Source organism: Furipterus horrens, unplaced genomic scaffold, assembly GCF_987537825.1.
Source record: "Furipterus horrens unplaced genomic scaffold, mFurHor1.1.pri manual_scaffold_9, whole genome shotgun sequence".
In the NCBI taxonomy this organism is placed as follows: domain Eukaryota; kingdom Metazoa; phylum Chordata; class Mammalia; order Chiroptera; family Furipteridae; genus Furipterus; species Furipterus horrens.
In genome coordinates, this window is record NW_028327179.1 from 102,373,485 (window position 1) to 102,393,503 (window position 20,019).

General features: G+C 60.8%; 1 protein-coding gene across 1 annotated transcript; it reads left to right on the forward strand.

Moving 5' to 3' along the window:
* The first annotated feature begins 1,993 nt into the window (after positions 1–1,993).
* RNF32 (ring finger protein 32) lies at positions 1,994–19,736 on the forward strand. The gene is made up of 8 exons (XM_090286935.1): positions 1,994–2,077; positions 2,546–2,810; positions 3,899–4,041; positions 7,046–7,078; positions 7,614–7,738; positions 7,831–7,939; positions 18,293–18,460; positions 19,017–19,736. The coding sequence occupies exons 1-8, from the start codon at positions 2,063–2,065 to the stop codon at positions 19,257–19,259; spliced, it is 1,101 nt and encodes a 366-aa protein (XP_090143061.1). The 5' UTR covers positions 1,994–2,062; the 3' UTR covers positions 19,260–19,736.
* Positions 19,737–20,019: the final 283 nt, after the last annotated feature.

The following is a 20,019-nucleotide window of genomic DNA, read 5'->3' on the forward strand; positions in this document are numbered from 1 at the left end:
TGTGTGTGCGCCTCGGCTCACGGGGGTCACGGCCCCACGGGCGCGCTGCGAGCGCAAACTCTCGGGCGGACAGCGCGTCCCGACACCGCGCCGCAGGGTACGGAGAGCCGCCTCCTCCCCGCACGGCCCCGGCCGGGAGCAGCGCCGTGAGAAGTGTGGCTTCTCCCGACGCGTGTCGCGTGGGCCCCTGTCAGGCTGGAAGGCGGCGCGGGGACTCTGCACGCACACATGACGGGGCTGACAGGCGTGTCACCGGCCTCCGGGGCCGAGCACGTCGGGAACTCTGTCCCACGTGCTGCAAACTGCGGCTCCGAGAAGCTCCTGAAGCCCCAGCACGAGGCTCCAGGGCCACCCCCGGGCTGCCATGAGCACCCCGCTTCGGGGAGCGTGGGGGAGGGCGGTGCCGAGGCCGCTGTGACCCCTGGAGTCAAGCCCCCGCCCCCACCGGCCGCGGGCCAGCGCGGGCATGCGCGGTGCGCCCGTGCCCGGCAGGCTGGCGAGCATGCGCGGCGCGGCCACGGCGGCCGGTGGGGGCGGGGCTGACGTGCAGGCCACGGCCGGAACTTGTCACCGCGCGCGGGGCATGACTGGGCCGTGGCGCATGCGCGCTGCGCGGTGACCGCGGCAGCGGCGGTTGCTAGGCAACGGTGAGAGGGCACGGAGGCCCAGGGCGCAGGGCGCAGGCCGCGGTGGGTCCGCCGAGCACTGGGGTTGGTTACGCGCGCGGCGCCCCCCGAATAGAGTTGGGGAGGCGGAGCGGAGAAGGGGCCGTGCCCGGCGGGGTTAGGAGGCGGGGACTGGCACCGGGCGCCCCCGCGCATGCCCGCGGCCACCGCCCGGACACCCTTGGGTGCGGCTCGCAGGGCAGTCGGTGACCTCTGAGGCCCGCGCTGCCCGGGGCGCGGCCGGTGTGGGCAGAGCCGCCGCGACGTCACGTTACCGGCGTGCGCCCCGCTGCCAGGCGCGCGGTCGCCGCTCCCGGGCCACGGCACCGCGCTCCGAGCGTGAGCGTGTCCTGCCGCGGCGTCAGGCCCGTGCGGGGCGCGCGTGTCCACCCGTCACTGCGGGCCGCTTGGGCGCCCCTTCCCTCGGCCGGTCGTCCCCGCCGGCGGTCACCAGCAGGCAGCCCCGCCACTTCAGCTCCCGACCCAGGGCCAGAGCCGGGCCTCCGCCCCCCGCAGCCGCAGGCCGGGGGCTCCCCGCGAGGGGCGCCGCCTCGTTCCCGGCACGGAGCGGGGGCCCTCAGCGGGCAGGTTCCCCGCCCGGGAGGCCGCGGTGCTGCCCGGCGGGAAGTCCCGGCGGGACCCTGCAGCCCTGCGCCCTCGCCCAGTCCTGCCGCCTCGCGGTCACGGCAAAGCGACCGTCCCCACAGAAGGGCCGCCCCGCGCCTCGCTCACTCCACTGGACGCCTCTCGCGGGCGGCTGGTCCCCAGGGCCCGTTTTGGACTAACTCCCTCCCAGTCTCCCACGTGGGCCCTCCGGACGGCTTCCCAGGTCACGTCAATAACGCGTTTCTCCCCATCCCAAAATATTTCGGACTCTTCTTCAGAAAACACGCCCTTGTCTAAAGCCTCAAGGGGCCCATTCCAGGTTCCTCCAGCAGCCTTGGGGGGAAGGGGCGCAGCTTCAGTGGGACGGGCCCACGGGAGACCCGGGGCGAAGGCTGTCTCACTGCGCCCCTGCGAGCTGCGTGCCGTCACCGCGGCTCCAAGGTGGGGAGGCCGAGACTCCGAAACGTAGAGGAAAACGCCGGGCACGTGGGTAGAGGAGGCGCGGATCGCACGTCTGCTCCCGTGTGCCAGGCCTGCGCGCCGCGGCCGGCGTCCTCTCGGGCCCTGCCCCCCCGAGGCAGCCTGCGAGCGAGTCCCCTCCGGCCCGTCCGTCCCAGGGGAGCGTCTGCTCCGGAGGGCACGTCCCACCTGCTCGCTATGGAGCCCAGGGGGCCCCCCTTGCTATGTGCAGCCCAACCCGACTGTTGACTTTTTACAGGAGAAGGAAAGCAATGGAATATGATGACGTAATGTGAGGGAGCCAAGCAAGGGACCACGCTTCCGGATTTGGCATGTTAAAAAACAAGGTAGACAATTCTTTTTAGGGACCCGCACACAGCTGTTGTCGTGACGTGCTGTGATGCGGCCATGTGACAGCGCGGGAGAGCGGGCAGACCGGGCCTGGAGGGGTGGCTGTCAGCTACGTCTCTGTGACGAGCACCTCTTAGCCGCCTGGCCATCTCAGCAGGAAGGCGTTCCCCTTAGTGCACCCGAAGCAGGACTCACCTGCAGCCTCGCTTAATCAGAGTGAACCAGAAGGGGTTCCAGCACGCATGCTCCTCACTGTCATGGTGAACTTACGTGCTGTAATCAAGGCCTCGGCGGTCACAGGAAAAGGCACTGCCGTCATTCCCATGACCGAGGAGCAGGGCCGTGCGCTCGCCCCTGTGGAGCCGGCCTGCTGTGCTCCCAAGGCCGAGCACTGAAGCTTTGGTCTCCCTCTGCACGATCGCAACCTAACGTGCTGTCTGTGCCGCTGTTCCCCTGCTTTTCAGGGTCACTGCTCCAGATGGGAGAAGCTCGCAGTCACGGCAGTTGCTCTGCAAGACCACATTTCACATGACCTCCAACTACGACATCTTCCGGCAGCCGACCATTCCAAGACCAAGGTACCGGAGAGAGAGCGCACATCCAAAGCTCTAAAAAGAAATACAAAGGCTGTGATAGACACAGGACTTCCAAAGAGCACACGCAGCCCCAGGGGTGCTGACCCGGAAAGAGAGTACGTTCTGGATCCCACGCCGCCACCCCTGACCTTAGGTGAGCGCCCCTCGTCACTCACAGCTGGGCGTGTTCAAGCTAAGGGTCTAGTTGGGACTCACGGTGTGACCTTTCTCGTACGGAGGTAAGTTGTAGTCTTGTAGAAATTTACGTACGCGCTGAGGTTTAAGAACGATGACGGAGACAGTGGAGGCACGTGAACAAAGCCAGCGCCGAGTGGGATAAAGTGCACGTCCCCTCGTCCACGCTGACACAATACGCGCTCACGTAGAACAGGAAGGGACAGTAGCCACAGAAGGTCGGCCCTCGGCGAGCAGCCCAGTGAGGACGCCCTCCCGGGGCGAGAATCCGGCCGAGCGCCATCCCACGGCATGCCCACCCACGTCCGCATCCACAGCAGGGGCACAGCCACAGCCTGACCGAGGTGACACCGGGCAACCAGCCCTTGACCAAGTGGTCAAAGCGACTGTCCCACGCAGTGACACAGCACGACCTCAGATGCCCCCACCGCACGCGCTGAGGGCGCAGCGCCCCTTGGGCAGCGTTCTCGCCGGAGGGCCGTCCCGAGGGAACGCCAGGCAGAGCCGAAGTGAAGCAGGCCCGACACAGTCCCCGGCCAGCCCTCTCCAGCGAGACTGCGGAGCAGTCCGCGACGGCGGGAGACGAGGGCGTGGCAGCCGTGCGGGCTCTGGGTCGGGGTCCGAGCGTGACCGCAGCGAGGCTCCGAAAGGGACAGATGGGCAGCGTCGGTCAGCCTCAGTGCCCGCTCTGCCCCCGCGCCTGGGCCGCGTGGAGCGCTGGCCTCTGGGGCAGCCGCATGAAGACACGCGAGTCCCCGGCGGTTTTTACAGCCTTTTCCAAGTCTGAAATTATTTTGCACGGGAAGTTAGAAATAGACAAGATGTTAGGATGATGCTGGGCCTGGGGACAGGGCGACGGGCAGAGGACCCAGCGCAGAGGCACCTGCTGCCGCTGCAGCGACCAGGGGACCCCTTCCCGTTCGACTGAACTGCTGGGCGCTGGGTCTGGTCCCGACAAGCACACAGCGCCGAGCGACTGAAGTTGCGTGTGAGTGCCGCCCCCCCCACCCCCCGACTCTGTTCTCACTCCTCCTGTCTCCACTTCAGCGCAGAGGCTGGGCCTGTTTGAACCCCCGCCACCACCTCTCTCATCCGACGAGTGGGAAAGAGTGAGGGAGAGGTCCGTCGCACAGGGGGACTCCACGCAGCCCTGCCCGATATGCAAGGAAGAGTTCCAGCTGCGCCCCCAGGTTAGTAGCCCCCCGGCCCCAGCCCCGTGTGCAGCAGGAGAGCTAGAGGAGCACCCCCAGGGGTCCCACTCCCGGGGACACTGCACCAGGCTGTTCTCACGCGGGCACTTTGGGAGGCAGAAAGTGCCACACACATCCCAGGCTTTTTTCCAGTTACTTCCTCCTGGGACCCTCGAATGCTGAGGCTCTTTCCCACTAGTGCACGCGCGTGGGTGGGGAGGAACCGAGCGCCGTGGGGAGGCCCTCCCACTCTCTCAGCAGGCGTTAGTTCCCAAGCACAGAGTCTGCGGGCCGAGAGCCCCCCGTGCCACCGGCCGCGAGGGCTACCCAGAGGGAAGGCACCAGCTGCATGGGCAGAGTGGTCACGGCCCGACGGGGGAGGGGGAACGCAAAGAGGAGTTTTTGGTTGTTCTGTGAACTGAAACGTAAAAGGAAAACGAGGCTTGCACATCCCAATTTTGTGGAAGACCCTTTAAAACCGCTCGATCTTGACTCGTGAACTCTGCTGTCTAAGACTGATGGTTCCAGAGATGGTTCAGTGGGTCTTTGTCACGGGTGGTCTCGTACATGCACACACTCGGCCGGCCACGTTAGCGGTGACCTGCCCGTTAGCGACGCTTCTTTCCTAGAGGGTGTTCCTTCCTGAGCCCAGGGCCCCCGCAGCGCAGCGCTAATCTGAGTTCACAACATGCTGCAAACACACCGTTCCCGGTCTCTGTGGGATCTGACCACACACCTGTGGGACGCAGGTATTTCAGAAAGATCTTGGCCCTTCAACCGCCGCATCATCATCTTGTTAGTGTAACAAGAGAGTTAACGAAGCCACAAGCAGTCCTTCTGGCCCTGGCAGCCTCTTATTTTTTCAGGTTTTTTAAATCAGTTTTCACTTTTCAATGACAGCTGACGCACGTATCAGTTTCAGGTGCACACCCCAGTGAGGAGACATGAGGTAACTCACTAGGGGACCCTCCTGACCCATGTTGTACGCGCCCGGCACGGTACGCGGGGTCAGAACACCGCGGCCCTGCTCCCCGTGCGGGACGGGACAGCCACGCGCCTGTGCTGTGACCGCCAGCCCGGACCTCTGCCCCTCCCCGGCCCCTCACCTGGCAGCCGCCGCTGTTCTGTGAGTCTCTTTCGATTCAGCCTGTTTCCCTTTTCAGATTCCATTGTTAGCAGACATGCATTTACTGCCTTTTATTGCTCCTGTTTATCTTTGTTTCTTCTTCTTAAGGACGACCCTTTAACCAGCAGTGCAAGGGCGCTCCGTTCAAGCTCACGCCCGGCGGGGCGGCCGGGGCGGAGGGCCCCGCCTTCAACACTTGTTGTAACAGCGGCCTGGTGGGGGGGGGGCCCTTCAGCTTCCCCGTGTCTGGGAAGCACCTCATCTGCCCGTCCGTTCCAAATGACAGCTTTGCCGGGCAGGGGGTCCCGGCGGTAGGTCCCTGCTCTTCGTCACCTTGACTGCTTGCTGCCAGTCCCTGGGGCCGGCAGTTGCTGGTGAAGGCTCAGCTGAGTCTCACGGGGGCCGCCTCACAGGTGACGACCTGCTTTCCTCGGCTGCGGCGTGAACAGCCTGGCCCATCGGAAAGGCGCACACACACACGCCCTCCGCTCGGCTTTTTCTTACCTTCCCACCAGGCTCTGCGTGTGTCTGGTTGTGGGCGTGGGTGCCTGCCATCGCTCTCATGCTGAGGTTGTCCTCGGTTACCAGCGGCAGTGGGCACGTCCCTGCCACCGGCGAGTTCCGAGGGCCCTGCGGCCCTCCTGTCCTCTGAGGCAGGCACCAAAGCCACTCGGCACAGGAGGGGTAAACGGCCGCCGTGGCCCCCAGCAGGGCCCTGGGGGGCGTGCTCAGGGCCAGCTGGAACCTGACCCTCACCCCTAGGGCATTTTTGGTGCATTTTCCACACCAAATCACTTATTGTCGTTATCTCAGAGAATGTTTGCCAACAGCAGATATCTGTGACCGTTTAAAAGTATATTTTAAATATACAGAGCGTGTTATTCAATATAGATCAAGTATCTGTTGCTGAAACACTGAAAGGTTATTAAGAATGAGTGTTGAGTCCACGAAGGGTTGCTATTCAGTTAAATGGTGATGATTTCAAAGGAGCCGTGTTCCTCGGCTTTTCCAGTTCAGGGGTATTGTCGGCAGTGAGTTTCAAGGCTTCAGGTTTCTGAGTTGCATTTCGTCCGACGTTTCTCTCCCTCCTCCCACTTAAGATGACACGTGTGGATGGAATGATGGCAGGGGCGGACCAGGCAGCCTGGTGCTTGAGGTTTCACCCAGAGCCTTCGGGAAGGGCCTCTGCCCCCCGCCCCCACCCCACGCCCGGGAGGACCACGGCCGAGGCTGGTCGTCCCGGCCGCATCCGTCCCTGCTTCCCCTCCGCAGGAACCAACTGCCCTGTCCTTCTCTGGGTCTCAGCGTCTGTCCTGCCGCAGCCCAGAACGCCGTCCCTCTGTGCCGGGAACTGGGTCACAGAGAGGGAACCTTCTCGGGACTGCAGTTCCCTGCACTTAAAGGACTAAGGCATTCGTGTGTATCTCAGATTTATTGTTATTTTACTTTGAGTGTCAGCGTTATATCTCAATAAAGCTCTGGCTTTTAAAAACGTAAGAGTGCACGGCAGTTGCACGAAGCCCTGTGCTCCCCTTTCTCTGCGCCCCTCCCCCCGTCAGGTCTGCCCAGGAAATGCATCCCCTTCGTGATTGTTTCATTTTTAAGTTTACCGGCACCCTAATGGCTTAATAGCAAACCTCACGTGTGTGTTTGATGTTTAACTTGGCTTTTCTTGTTCAGATTATATACCTGTGCCATGCTAAACTTAAAACACTAAATATTATGAATATCAAGGTTATTAATTTGCTTTTTTAATTTTTCAAAGAAACAACACAGCTTTCCTTTCAAGCATTCAGAATTTTTTTAATTAATGCATTTATGCTGCTTCTCTTTCAAACTAATTGAAACTTCAAACATTTTTTGTCTTCCCATGAACAGGTGCTGCTTTCATGTTCCCACGTGTTCCACAGGGTGAGTAACCCGCTGCCCTAGTCACGTGTGCGGCCGTCACGGCAGCGCTGGGAGACGGGGCTCGTCCCGGCCCCTGAGGCTCCTCAAAGGGGCCCTCGGTTTGGCCCGTGGTCACAGTTTACCGCCACAAATGAGACTCTGGGCCGCAGTACAGTTTATCCTGGTAGAAAACCCGTGACGTGTGTGTGACAAAGGCTGCACAGATGTCTCTGTGGCAGGCTGCTGGGAGCGTCCATCAGAGTGAGTGACAGCCCGCAGCCCGTGACCGACGGCAGGGTCCCCCGGACACGGTTCCCTCTGCCTTTACGCGACTTGTCTTCCCAAGTTTTTGCTGTACCTGCGTGTGTGTGCTTGTACAACATCACCTGGGACAAGCTGCATGAGGAAGGTTAACATCTGGTGAAACTTCTTCATGATCTAAATTGGGCCAAGTCTCATAATTATGAGAGAAAAGAACACTGTAATTACATTAGAAGTAAAAATGTTGTTTATAAGCAATTACTCGTAAAGTTTTAAGTGAAATGTTTCTCCTCAGGCGTGCCTTCAGGCCTTGGAGAAGTTCACAGGAAAGAAAACGTGTCCCCTCTGCAGAAGGAACCAGTATCAAACCCGAGTGGTTCACGACGGGGCCCGGCTGTTCCGAGCAGGGTGCGCAACGCGGTGAGGCGCCCCGCCCCGGGCCCCCCGGCAGCGGCAGCCAGGACGCCCCGGCCCCTGGGCCCTGACGGTCCCTCCCCAACTCCGTGTCCCAGGATCCAGGCCTGCTGGAGGGGACACGTGGTCAGGACATGGTACCGAGACCTGAGGAGGACGCTGCCACCCACAGACGCCAGGCTGAGGAGAAAGTTCTTTGAAGCAAAGGTAGGTGCAGACCCTTGGTCTCCAGAAGCTTCAGTGTCTACCCCTCCCTCAGCCACCGTTTATCTGTTCTGTTCTGTTTTGGGGCTTAAGTTTCCCACCACTGCACCCCATGCACAAAGGACAGGCAAGGCGGAGTGGGGCGAGCCAGCTGGGCCTGGGTTCAAGTCCAAGCTCAGCCCTTGGTGTCGGGCGAGTCACAGCTGCCGGCCCCCTCGCTTCCTCGTCTGTCACGTGAAGGGGGGACCTTCCAGCTCGCAGAGCTGAGCCAAGACTCCGCGTCGTGTTCGCAGGGGCCCTGGGAAGCGTGCACTCGCCGCACACGCGGGCGTGGCGCTGTTCGAGTTCGCCGTGACTGCAGCGTCACGGGGCAGCCGGCGTGGGCACGGGATGCGGGCTCCGAGCCGTGGGGGAGGCACGTGGTCACGTTCCCGGAGCGCGTTTATGCAGTTTCGGTCCTGGCCCTCTGCCTGGGCTCACGAGTGACAGGAATTGCTCCTTACTGTACAAGGGGACCCCCTGTCCCCGCTGCTCTCGCCCCGTGCGTCGGGTGAGGAGGGTGACATTCGCCCACAGCTCCGGTCCCCTCACACGCCCAATGGACGTCCTCGGGCCGAGGTGCTGAGCCCTGCGCCCGCACACCGCCCTCGCGTTCAGGTGGCTCAGAGCCGCACAGGGACCCTGGGGGCAGGGGACTCGGGCCCCACTCTGCTGCAGGCGACAGCGCCCTTCCCTCGGGCCGCCGTCCCCGTAGTGCAGGCACAGCGTCCCCTCCCTCGCCGCGGGTATTGCGTTCCAGACCCACCCCACCCCCCGCGAAGCAGGCACCTTACGTTTCTTCTCCGCTCTCAAACCTGCGTAACTTTAACAACATACGTGTACGGCACCGCAAAGTCCCGCGACAGAGCAACAAATCCACAGTAAATGATTAAATATATTTTTTAAAGTCCCGCGACACAGTGCGGCCGCGCTATAGAGGGACTACTGCACCACAGTGTGCAGAGCCGCCACAGCTGCGGCTGCTGGGACGTCCCCGCGCCTCAGCTTTAACCAAGAACACACACGTGGTTTGCCCTCGGCAGCAGGACGACATGAAATACACCAGGCGAGCAAATGACCCAACATCCCGCTTATCTTGACGACAAGCCCTGACACAGGGGTGGAGAGATGAGCTTCCCGGGGCCGCCCAGTGCCAAGTCCCTGTCCTTGGTAGGGAGGCGCTGGGAGGTGTCCCCTCCGAGGGTGCGGGGCCTCCTGCCCCTGGGAGGAGTGGGAAGGGCCACAGAGTGGCTGTGGCCAGGGGCCGCAGGTCCACGTTTCCCTATGTGTCCGTGCGGAACAACCGTGTGTCCAAGTAGCCGTGCGCCTTGCTCAGGGAAAGGGGCCGGAGTCCTCGTGGAAGACTGGCCGTCCTTCCTCGACACTTGGCTCTGCGGGAGGGACAGCGCAGCCGCTGAGACCCGCGCGCCACCTTCCCACCTCCGGGGCCGGAGTGTCCTCTGCACCTGCTCAGAATAGCAGCCAGGCCGCCCATCTCCCCTCCGCTCTGGGTCTCAGCTCCCAGGGCTCGTCATCTGCTTCAGAAGCCCCCATCCCTAGACCACGAGGACGTTCCAGCCTGACCTGCAGCCCCCAAGCTGCCCCCTGTGGGAAACCCAATCTCCTGGGCCATCTGTCCTCTTCTCAGCAACGCCTGTCCTCGTCAGAGGCTGGTCGCCTCCCACGCTGCCCTCCTCTCCTGTCCCCAGCATCCTGGCTGCGTTCTGTGTGCTCTGCGTCACTCTGAGTGACTCCAGAACAGAACGGCGCTGGCCTGGCGCTCCGATCGGAAATGATTCATTCCCAGGTGGAAGGCAGTTGAGGCGCTGGATCTTCACCCAGCCCCAGAGCGTCACCCGCAGATCACTCCCTGGAAAGCCCGGTGGGCGTCCCTGAAACCCAGCGAGCAGCGGTGCCCTCATGGGACAGATGCGTGGGGAAAGAACACCACCTTCATACCCTCAGGCCAAACACAAGACACGAGAGGACTTAGATCATGTGAACCCAAACTGAGGGACGCTGCACACAGCCGGCTCTGACTAGAAGGCGTCAGTGCCACAATGAAGAAGACGCTGGGGATGCTCCACGTAAAAGCGTCGGGAACCACAAAAACCATAAAACGGTGAGATGGCATGAGGAAGCCCTCCCCTCCCACGGCGACTCAACGTGAGCACATAAACGTCTCCAATCGCAAGGCTCCGAATGACTCAAAGGAGAGAAGGCAAGGCCAACCGTACGCGGCCTACGAGAGGCTCACTTCCTCTCCACGGACACACACAGGCTCGCGTGAAAGGACAGGGACCGTGTTCCGTGCGAGCGGAAACCGAGAGCACGTCCCTGTGAGCCTCTGGCTGTGCTTCTATCGGACGAAACAGAAAAGCTCCAACAAGAGACAGATTGTGAGATGTGAGAAAGGGCTCAGTTCACCCAGAGGACAGAACAAAAATTAACTCACAACAGATTAAAACTGAACGTTAAGAACTGAAACCACAGAATTCCTAGAAGAAAATATAGCGAAAGTTCTCGTTGACAGTGGTCTTGCCAACAGTCCTTTGGATATAACACAAAAAGCAAAAGCAAACAAGGCGAATAAATAACTGGGACGACGTCAAACTAAAAAGCTTCTGCACAGCAAAGAGACAAGCGACAGAATGAAAAGGCAGCCTGCGGAATGGGAGGAATTCGCCAACCTTCTACTGAAAAGGGTTAATTCTCAAATGATGCAAAGAACCCCTATGACTCAGCAACAATGAAACACGCTCTGACTGTAAAATGGGCAGGGGACCTAAGACACTGTGCCCGAGAGCACACAGAGAGCTGACAGGCACGTGAAAGGGTGCCCACCGTCACGAGTCAGCAGGGAGATGCAGCCCTAACCCACCGCCGCACACCTGTCAGGACGGCTGTTGCCAGAAGACAAGTGACAGCCAGTGCTGGCCGAGGTGCGGGGCAGAGGGGGCCCCTGTGCTCTGGCGGGAACGTCAGTCGGCACAGCCGCTGTGGAAACAGCGTGGCTGTTACTCAGAACCTGGAAACAGAACTGCCCCATGGCCCCACAATCCCACTGCTGGGAACTTACCCACAGGAAATGAAACCAGGGTCTCAGACAGACGCCTGCGTCCGCGGGGCACAGCAGCCAAGACGTGGCAACAGCTGGAGGGTCCACCCACGGGCGAATGAAGATGAGGGAGGGAGGGAGGCAGGCAGGCAGGTGATGGAGTATTCAGCCACGAGGAAGAAAAAGTCCTGTCTTTTGCGACAACATGCATGGACCCTGAGGGTCTTATACCACGTGAAGTAAATCAGAGAAAGACAAATACCATCTGGACCGCTTACACGTGAGGTCAAGGGAAGTCCAGCTCACAGGACCGCGAGCAGACCGGCGGCTGCCGAGGGCCAGGCGACGCGGGCAGCTGCGCGGGCTCTGCAGACCTCACGTACAGCACCGTGACCGCAGGTCCCAAAACCGCGCCGCACGCCGAGAAGCCGCTCTCACCACGGAAAAGCGATGGCAATCACGGGAGGCGACGGACGCCAGCTGACCCCACTCTGCGCCGTCTCACATGTAAGCGTACGGAACCATCACGTCGTACGCCCTTGACTTACCCCGCGTCACCCAGGGCTGGCCACAGAGTACGTTTAGTGTCGTCTGTAAAGCAGAAGACACAGTCTTCATTGCCACCAGTAACTTAATTGACTCGGATACTATGAGTATGTCAGTTACTTCCCGTGTCGTAGGACACTGACTGTTCTCAGTTCACGTCTCGATTTGATCGCTACCAACTTCAGCGGGTCTACCAGCCTCATCGGGTGAGAAACTTCACAAGCCACTGGACACATTCAATCGGTCACAGCACCTTTTCTCTAAACTGCAGATCTTTTTGTGTGTTTCCACTGCCCTTTAAGCTTTCTTAAAACAGTAAAGCATAATATGCCAAAAACGCTGTGTATTTTCCTCCTTCTTCAATATTAAAATGGCTGCACAGAAATTCACTGATTTTGATTGTTTGTAAATGCTCGCTGATGACGGCTGCCACAATGTAACAGAATAGTTTCAGGTGGAATAAAGGTAGCTGAGCCTCACTGGAACCAGCCCAAGGAGAAAGCCAAACAGACTTCCCGGCCGCCCCAGCATGCCGACTAAAACCCGGACCCCACAGAAGGCACGTAAAACAAAACTGTAGCTCCCGCCCTGGGCTCTCGTTTGGCCTCCTGGTTTCCAGAACACGTGCACTCAAGTCCAGCTTCAGAAGAATCGGCGCCCATTGAGAAACAAGCCTGTCCCTCAGCCAGGGCGAGCAATGGCTCCCTCGAGGCCCCTCGGTGGGAGGCCAGCCCGTGACCGTCAGCTGACAGCCCTGCAGAGGCCCGCCGCCAACACCTGTCTCGCCGAGTGCCTGCCCCCAGCACCCGCGTGCAGAGAGCGGCCAGAGCTCTGAAGTTTGCATAGCAGGGCCTGCATCAGCTCCCAGTGCCGGACACGGTGACTCCTTAGGCAGCCAGGGAACAGCTACAGGCTCTGAGGAAGCTGACGTGGGCCCCCAGCAGCCGTTGGTGAAGGTTAAGTTCAAGCAAATTCATTTTATTTGAGTCTTAAAAAGTGCAACTGCTCCCCACCAGGAGAAACAAATCATGTGGCACAGGCCGCAGTCAGCGGCGGGGACTGTCAGCATCATCTCTCCGAACAAGGACCGTTTCAGCAGCAGCGGCGCAGGCGACTGGGCCACGCGCTGGGGGAGACGTCTCCGTGGTGAGGGACGCAGCCGTGAATCCCTCGTTCCCCTGAATTCCTTGTCTTCTTCCCTGGCAAGTGGGCGAGACTTCTCTGCTGAACCCGGGGACCCACGGGTCAGACCAGTGACAAGTTACCTTCGGGGAAAAAGAAGTCTAATTGATGGAAAAAAAGGCCGAGGGATAATAGGGGGATATTTTTAGGCACGATACATTAGGAAGTGCTTGTTTCCTTTAAAGTTTCAAGAGCTCAAGAAGATGGATGTGTCTTTAATACTCTAGATTAGATTAACTCGGGCCAGTCTATTTTTATGAATCAATCTGTCTTCCTTGTGGAAGGGCTGCAGCCTTGCGTCTCACGCCTCCTGCGGGGGATTAATGAGGTCTCCCCGTACTTTAGTTTTCATATACCTACTGCGCGCCCACTAACTGGAGCTCAGAGGCCGTCCCCGCACGCATGCTAACGCCCCCACGCACTCGGGCGCCTTTTTGCGGCCTTGCCTTGCTCTCCACGTCGCTGGCAGGTTCCCAGCGCGGCCGACCCCGAGCACAGAGAGGTCGTGCTCCAACGCAGTTCCTTTCAAACAGACGGCAGCCCTGGCGTAAGAACCCAGCAGGTCAGATGTTGAGACGTGTTGAGAACTGACCTTGAGTCAGCAGGGCTTTGTCAGAGGGGCCCCGAGCTGCGAGGAACGACAGAGCCGTCCTGGGCGCGGCGAGCGCAGATCAAAGCTGCCTGGAGAGGTCCCGGGGCCACCCGCTCACGCGGCCGCCGGTGCACAGAGAGGTGTGCACAGCGGGGCCAAGTGCTGCGCAGAACGCCACGCCGGTCGCTGAAAGCCTTTGATCCTTATCTGGAAATTCTGCTAGCATATGTCATATAATTGAGGCATGGTTTTTTATGGCTGCAATTAAAACTTTTGAAATGCATTATATTATCTCCACCCAACCTAAAAGTCCGGACCATTGTTTAAAAAGTTAGTGATTTGTCAGGGCTGTGGTTGACTTTGGGGGCTCCCGCTCCCACACCCTCCCGTGTGAGATTTCTCCTCCTTTTTGCATTTACATCTCACCAAACAGCGTAATGGTCTGAAAGTTTGTTTAGTCCTTTGAGGCCCTTTATCACCCAGAGATGGCAAACATTCTGTTGCTAACGTGAAGTGGCTCCGGGCAGCGAGACCGCGAGGATATTAAACCAGTAAAAGCTTATCACCTGATTCATTGATATGCTGTAAATTCCAGGCTTTTCATTTTGCTTTTGAGGGTGGCCCTGAGTCAACACATTAGTAAGCAATTTGCTGACATCAAGATGGATCACTCGGAGAGGCCTCCTGGGCAGACAGAGTTCACCTGGGTGCCTTTGTGAGACACTTTTTTTAATGTTTAGCTGGTACGTTACTTGTAAATGACCAGTAATTGCTTTACATATCAATAACCTGAACTCTTTACTTATCAAATATCTAAAATATGAGACTTAAAAGGAAAACATATGAAGACAGTCATTCTCACTGAAATTGAAAATTGTATGTATTTTGCCTGTTTCTGTAGAATTAATAATAGTGACCATTCATTGAAAAAAAACTAGCACTCCAGTGTCTTGGGGGGCTGGGGGGGGCTAGGTCTTGCCCTTCGCTCCGTGCGGCGGAGAGGGGGTGAGGGACGGCAGGCGGGCGCTGAGCGTGTGAGCGCCTGACATTGAGGAGATAGTTCACAAAAGCCACACTTAGCACGTGGCCTTAAAGTGGCCACAGCAGGTCGTCAATAAATACATTTAACTTTTGGAAATGTTTCCCCTGCTGACTTTTGAACACTCGAAGCTGCACGAATAAAGCCGGCGCCTCCGGCTCGCTCTCAGAACCCTGCCTGCAGCGTCCACGGAAGGCTCTTCAGCGCACTCATCGGGCAAACGCCGGGGTCATGTTATAACCCCAACATGCGCCTCCCGTGGGTTCCTGAGACTGGCACCAACTTCCGAATCGTTACACGGAGGCCATCCTTTCACCGTGGGAGGACAGCTGCCCTGCACCTGTGCCGACGCTCTGCAAACCCAGCCCTGTCACCGCACTCGGGCCGCGCTCTGGCCAGGGCCCTTCCTCACGTCCACAGAGTTCCCTCGGGCAGATGGGGACTGCGCGCAGGAAACGGAACGGCACCCAGGTGACGAGTGTCAGAGGAAGGCCACGGGGGCTCCGCGAGGTGAGCGCGGGAAGTCATCTGCAGCCCTAGTGGCGGGGATGGGCACGCGTGGGGTCACAGAGACAGACCTGAAGGCTCACGCAGGGAGCAGGGGGCGGTTGGCGAGGCCCAGGGCCCCTCAGCCTCCACAGGGCGTGTGCGGGCGGCGAAACTGGATCCCCCGAAAGGTGGGGGGGGCCACCGGGGACACCAGGAGCGCATCCTGCCACACAGCCACCCCCGTGGCACCGCCCGCCGCCGCCGCCGCCGCCCCCAGAGCTGCGCCTGGCCCTCGGATCGCTCGCGGAGCAGAAGCTGGTGGGTAACCTCACTGACGACGTATCACACACCTGAGGCCTAGCCGACGACTTCCCCTAAGGAAGGCGACGTGCGCTTTGCTAACCAGTGTGAGCGCCACGCTGCTTGTCACGCGCGCTGCGTGCCCACGGGACACCTGACAGCCCCGGCGGGACCCCTGCGGCTGCACTCGGAGGGTCTGGGCCAGGGCCGCGCCCGAGGGCGAGCCGTTCTCCAGGCCGAGGAGAGACGCGCGACCTGCGGGGGACAGAGGCGACCGCGGCCAGGCCGGGCACAGGCGTCTGAGCAGGAGACGCAGCCGGGAGAGGCCACCCCCAGGCCGGAAGGGCAGGCCGCCGAGGTCTGCAGAGGGATCAGCCGGGGTCCGGCCCCGCTGCCCCTGGAAGCCGGAGCTGCTCTGGGCCCGGCAGGGCCCGTGCCCGCGGGCGAGGACAGGCCAGGGGGGCGCGGAGCTGCGGGCGTGGCTGCGGCGGCGGACAAGGCGGACGAGGCGCGGAGAGCGGACCCGCCCGCAGTCACCCGCGGGTCCCGACAGGCGCACGTGCGGCCGCGCTCCGGGCCGAGGTCCTACCGCCAACGCCGCCGCCGTGGGCGAGAAGCCAGCCGTTCGCACCCGACCTGACGTCCCTCCCGACGAGACGTCCCTCCCACGTGATGTCCCTCCCACATGACGTCTCCGACGGGACGCGGACGCGCAGCCGACGTCGGCGCAGCGAGCGCCGCAGAGCAGGGCGCGCTCACGTGGCCCGGGCGCTGCTGAGAGCGGAGCTCGGTGGGTGTTAGGGCGACGGCGCCGAGGGCGGCCCCGCTCCGCGCGCGCTCTGGGTGGGCTCCGGGCGGCCGCGCGGCTCCCGTGGCGCTGTCTCGTGGGCTGTGTGCATCGCGTGGCCAGCCGGGCGGCGAGCGGGCGCCCTGCGATGTTCGCTCGAGGGCGACGTGCAGCCGTCCCGAGGGTGAGCGGCTCGAGCCGTGTCGGGAAGGGGGCGGCCGGCGCCGGTGTGGGTGCCCCCATCACGCATCCGCGTCGCCCCAGTGGGCTCCTGCGACTCCTCATCCCGGACGCGTGGGACGCACGGAGCCGGGACGGGCTGCCCTCGTTGCTGGAGCAGCCAGCGGGCGTGGGCGCCCCGGCCTCGCCCTCGCCGCCCGTGGGGTGCACCGCCCTGCGATCCCCTGGCCTCGGAGGCCCACGGCGCGGCCCCGCCTGGCCCGGGGCCCGGGGATCGCGGTTCCTGGGTGAGACGCCTCCGTCTGCGGGCAGCTCGGTGTGGGGGGACCACGAGGGAGAGACCGCGGCGATGGCGACCTGCCGCCGTCCGGATGCGCCTTCGGAGGCCTGACCGCTGCCTCCGACGCCAGGCCCCGCCATCGAGCTGTAGCCCGTCCGTGGTCCCAGACGGATGGACAGACAGACAACCGCGCACCACCTGCGGCTGCCAAAACGCGCCAGGAAAACGGACTGTGCAACGGCTCCTTCATCGCTGACTCGCCGGATGTGTTGGGTTAAATAAAACCATTACAGTTAATTCCTCTCTTGAAAACCTGGTTCCGACCCGGCTCCTGGAGGTGCTGAGGCGACAGCCCGGGCGCAGGTCACAGCAGCTCAGCAGCCCCGCACGGAAGGAAGTCCCGCCGACAGTCACGCTAAGGCTGCCACGCACGTCCGCGCTGCGCCTACGCCGGGTGTCACGGCCGAGCTGGGACCCGCCTGGGCCCCGGCACAGCCCTGCTTCCCGGCACCCAGAGGCCCCCTCGTGCTGCCTCCCCGCCTGCCTCCGGGCTGCTGCTGACATGGGTATCCCCAGAAAGTCACACAGGACTCGGGACACCGGGCAAGCCATCGGCCACCAAAAGACGCCGGAAACCATCGCTGTCCAAATAAAAACCCTGGTAAATGTTTAAGGAATTCGTGTCTGTAGGGCTTCCCGTTTTTAAAAGGGGGTGACGGCCTCTTGGTGGAAGGGCACGCACAAGCCTTGGATGGTTCCAAGTTCTGGAGATTAACTTGCAGAGATCAGGGTCATTATTTCCAAATAGGGCCCAGGGCCAAACTGAGTCTACAGGAGGCCGTAGGATGTCGTGAGCAACTGCCACCGCGTCCTGGCACAAAACGCGCCTAGTGGGGGAATCACCCGAGTCTGTTCCCTGCCTCCGCTAGAAATGCTCCGCGTCGCTAATCCCACGGGAGCGGGTTTGGCGGAACCCCCGCGGGGGGCCGGGGCCGGGCCGGGTCTGCAGGCGCAGCGCGCTGTGCTGGCGACCCCAGCTCCTGCCGGCAGGAGGCCACACGCGGCACACGGCGCCGCCGCCCTCACCGCCCAGGGAAGCCCGTTGTCACCGGGCGGCTCTGCTTCTCTAACCTTCTCGTTTCCAGGCGCTAGTGCTTTAGAGGAAGGGCGGCGCGTGTATGCACACCGCCTCCCAGGCAGACCGCTCAGAAGTTGGGGATGAAATGTGCATGCTGCCCCCGCGTCAGTGCTCGCAGCAAAAAGGAATTGCACGTCCTAAAGGTCTGTCCTGCAGCAAAGGGGCAGCCAGCCCTCCGTCAGCCAACCGCCGCGGCTCACGTCAGGGATGTGGACGGTCCTTAGGCAATGGGGGTTTTCATTTCAGAACCTGGTGAGGAACGCGGACTGAAGCGCTGGCTTAACAAGTGATCATCTTGCTCTTTATTTCCTTTTTTACGGCCCCGCTTAAAGAAGTCATAATCTGTAGCCACAGTGGGGAGGCAGCTGGCAGACAGGGACCCGGGAACCAGCTCTGGTCCCCAGGCTCCCCAGAGCAGGAGGAAGCGGGCAGTGTGCCACGACCGTCCTCCTTACGGGAGGCTGAGGGTGACAGGGCAGGACGGCATGCGACGGATTTCCCAGGATTCTAGCTTCCTTCCCCCGTCAGCTTTCCATTTCAGTGTCCCTCGCTGACGACCACCAGGGCTAACGACCAGCCGGTCTTTTTGGTAATCTCTCTGCTATACGACGTTACCTGGACGTGGAGTTACTGAGGAGACAGCCATAGGTCTCTTTCCCCCCAAAGTATGATTCAAAGGCAGAGACCTAAGGTGGTCGGGCCCCCAGACGGTGCTTCCCTGCCCAGTTCACAGAGATCAGCCAGCGCATGCTCGGCTCCTACCACACGGACGTAGACGAGCTCCTGGCAGAAGCCGACCACTGCCTGGCCGTCAACCGCGGCGTCCTGCAGCAGCTGGAGCAGCAGTGCGGCCGCAGGCTCACCGACGACGACTGGCGGGAAATCCAGGCACAGGTAGGCTCTGCCCTGTGACCGGAGTGCACGCCCATGAGGGGCTGAGGTGACCGTGGCGGGGAGACCCCGGGCCCCTGGGACCTTCGCCACCCACTCCAGATTGCAGTGCTGCTTTGTCAATGCCAGTTTGGGGTGCTGCGTCCCCACCGTCTCCTGCGCTCCCCTGGGACTGCGGTGGCGTGGAGAACGGGTGCCCAAGAATCCAACAGAGGGAAACTTACCTGAGTGTCATAAAAAGGAAAACGTACAAAGACGTTTAGTGGCGCCACAGAGTGCAGTGTCCTGAAAAAGAACACTCTCTTGCCTAATTAAAAGGAACCTATATTATCAATGTTTAGCGTTTTATTAAAGATTCTTGTTTTTAAATTTCTTACCACAGGCAGGTTACTAGCCCCTTTCATTTTTCACAAGAGTAACAGAACATGTGTGTAATTAATATGTATTGTCATGTGTAACAGAATGACCCTTGTTCCTTTGAGAGGACCCGTCTCTGGGTATGCCAGCCTGGGACGACGCAGAGAACCCACGGGACAGCTCACGTCTTCCTGTGTTGCAGGCCCTGCTCCGAGACACCCACGAATGTTCAATCTGCCTCGCGCCGCTGTCCCTGAGCCCCCGCCACGCCCCGGGGACGGGGGGCCGCCAGCCTGCCAGGCAGACCGCGCTCCTGTCCTGCTCCCACTTGTTCCACCACGCCTGCCTTCTCGCCCTGGAGCAGTTCTCCTGGGGGGACAGTTCTCCCTTCCATGCCTGTCCCCTCTGCCGCTCTTGCTACCAGAAGAAAATTCTGGAAAGCTGAATTCACAGGAAAACATCACATCATTCTGGGACAGTCTACCATAATTTGGGATGAATTATGGGAACTTGGGGTTAAGTACTACAGTATAATTTGTTCTCCAGAGAAGAAAATTTTTAGTAGTTGTACATAGGAATTGTAACTATATTTTAAAAGCTGACAGCTCACCCAGTTTTAGTCTTTAGTCCATGAGTTCAGTCTGTTGAAATTAACGAGGGATGGCGGTCAGGATGCCCTTCCTCTCATGGTAATCTGGCTCCCTGGCCTGCTTCCACGTGGTTCTGGTTGGCACCGGCGGCGTGGCCACTGCACGTGGTTGGGGCCTGACCGTGCTCGCTGGCCCGCAGCCCCGCCACCAGCCGCGCCCTGGCTCTGTATGGTCTGCTTTCCTTCTTTGTATGCTGGGCCCTCCTGCGCTTCCGCACTTGGGTGTGTAAACCCAAACGTAAAAATAAACTACTCAGTGGTATTCGGCATCAGTTTCATGACCTAGGGCCACACCCTGTCTGAGCTCATCCTTGACGAAACCCACGAACCCCCTGACCCTGGTGGACTCTCCCTGCGACCTGGGTGTCACAACGGCCAGGGGCCATTACACACCCAGCTGCTGCAATGACAAGGCCCCCAGCCTCAGCGGGGGGCAGGGGGGGCTCAGGCCTGCGCTCAGCCTCCAGTCACACTTTCAGCGTGTGGCTCACGGCCGGCAGCCGGACGGCCTCTGCCCTGGCCCACCAGTGCGCACTCTCAGCCGCTGGGACGAGCA

Excerpts from the sequence above, each read along its gene's own strand:
- RNF32 (XM_090286935.1), top strand. Across the intron at positions 4,042-7,045 it reads AGTTCCAGCTGCGCCCCCAG|GTGCTGCTTTCATGTTCCCA; the intron begins GTTAGTAGCCCC and ends TCCCATGAACAG. Across the intron at positions 7,739-7,830 it reads CGAGCAGGGTGCGCAACGCG|GATCCAGGCCTGCTGGAGGG; the intron begins GTGAGGCGCCCC and ends TCCGTGTCCCAG.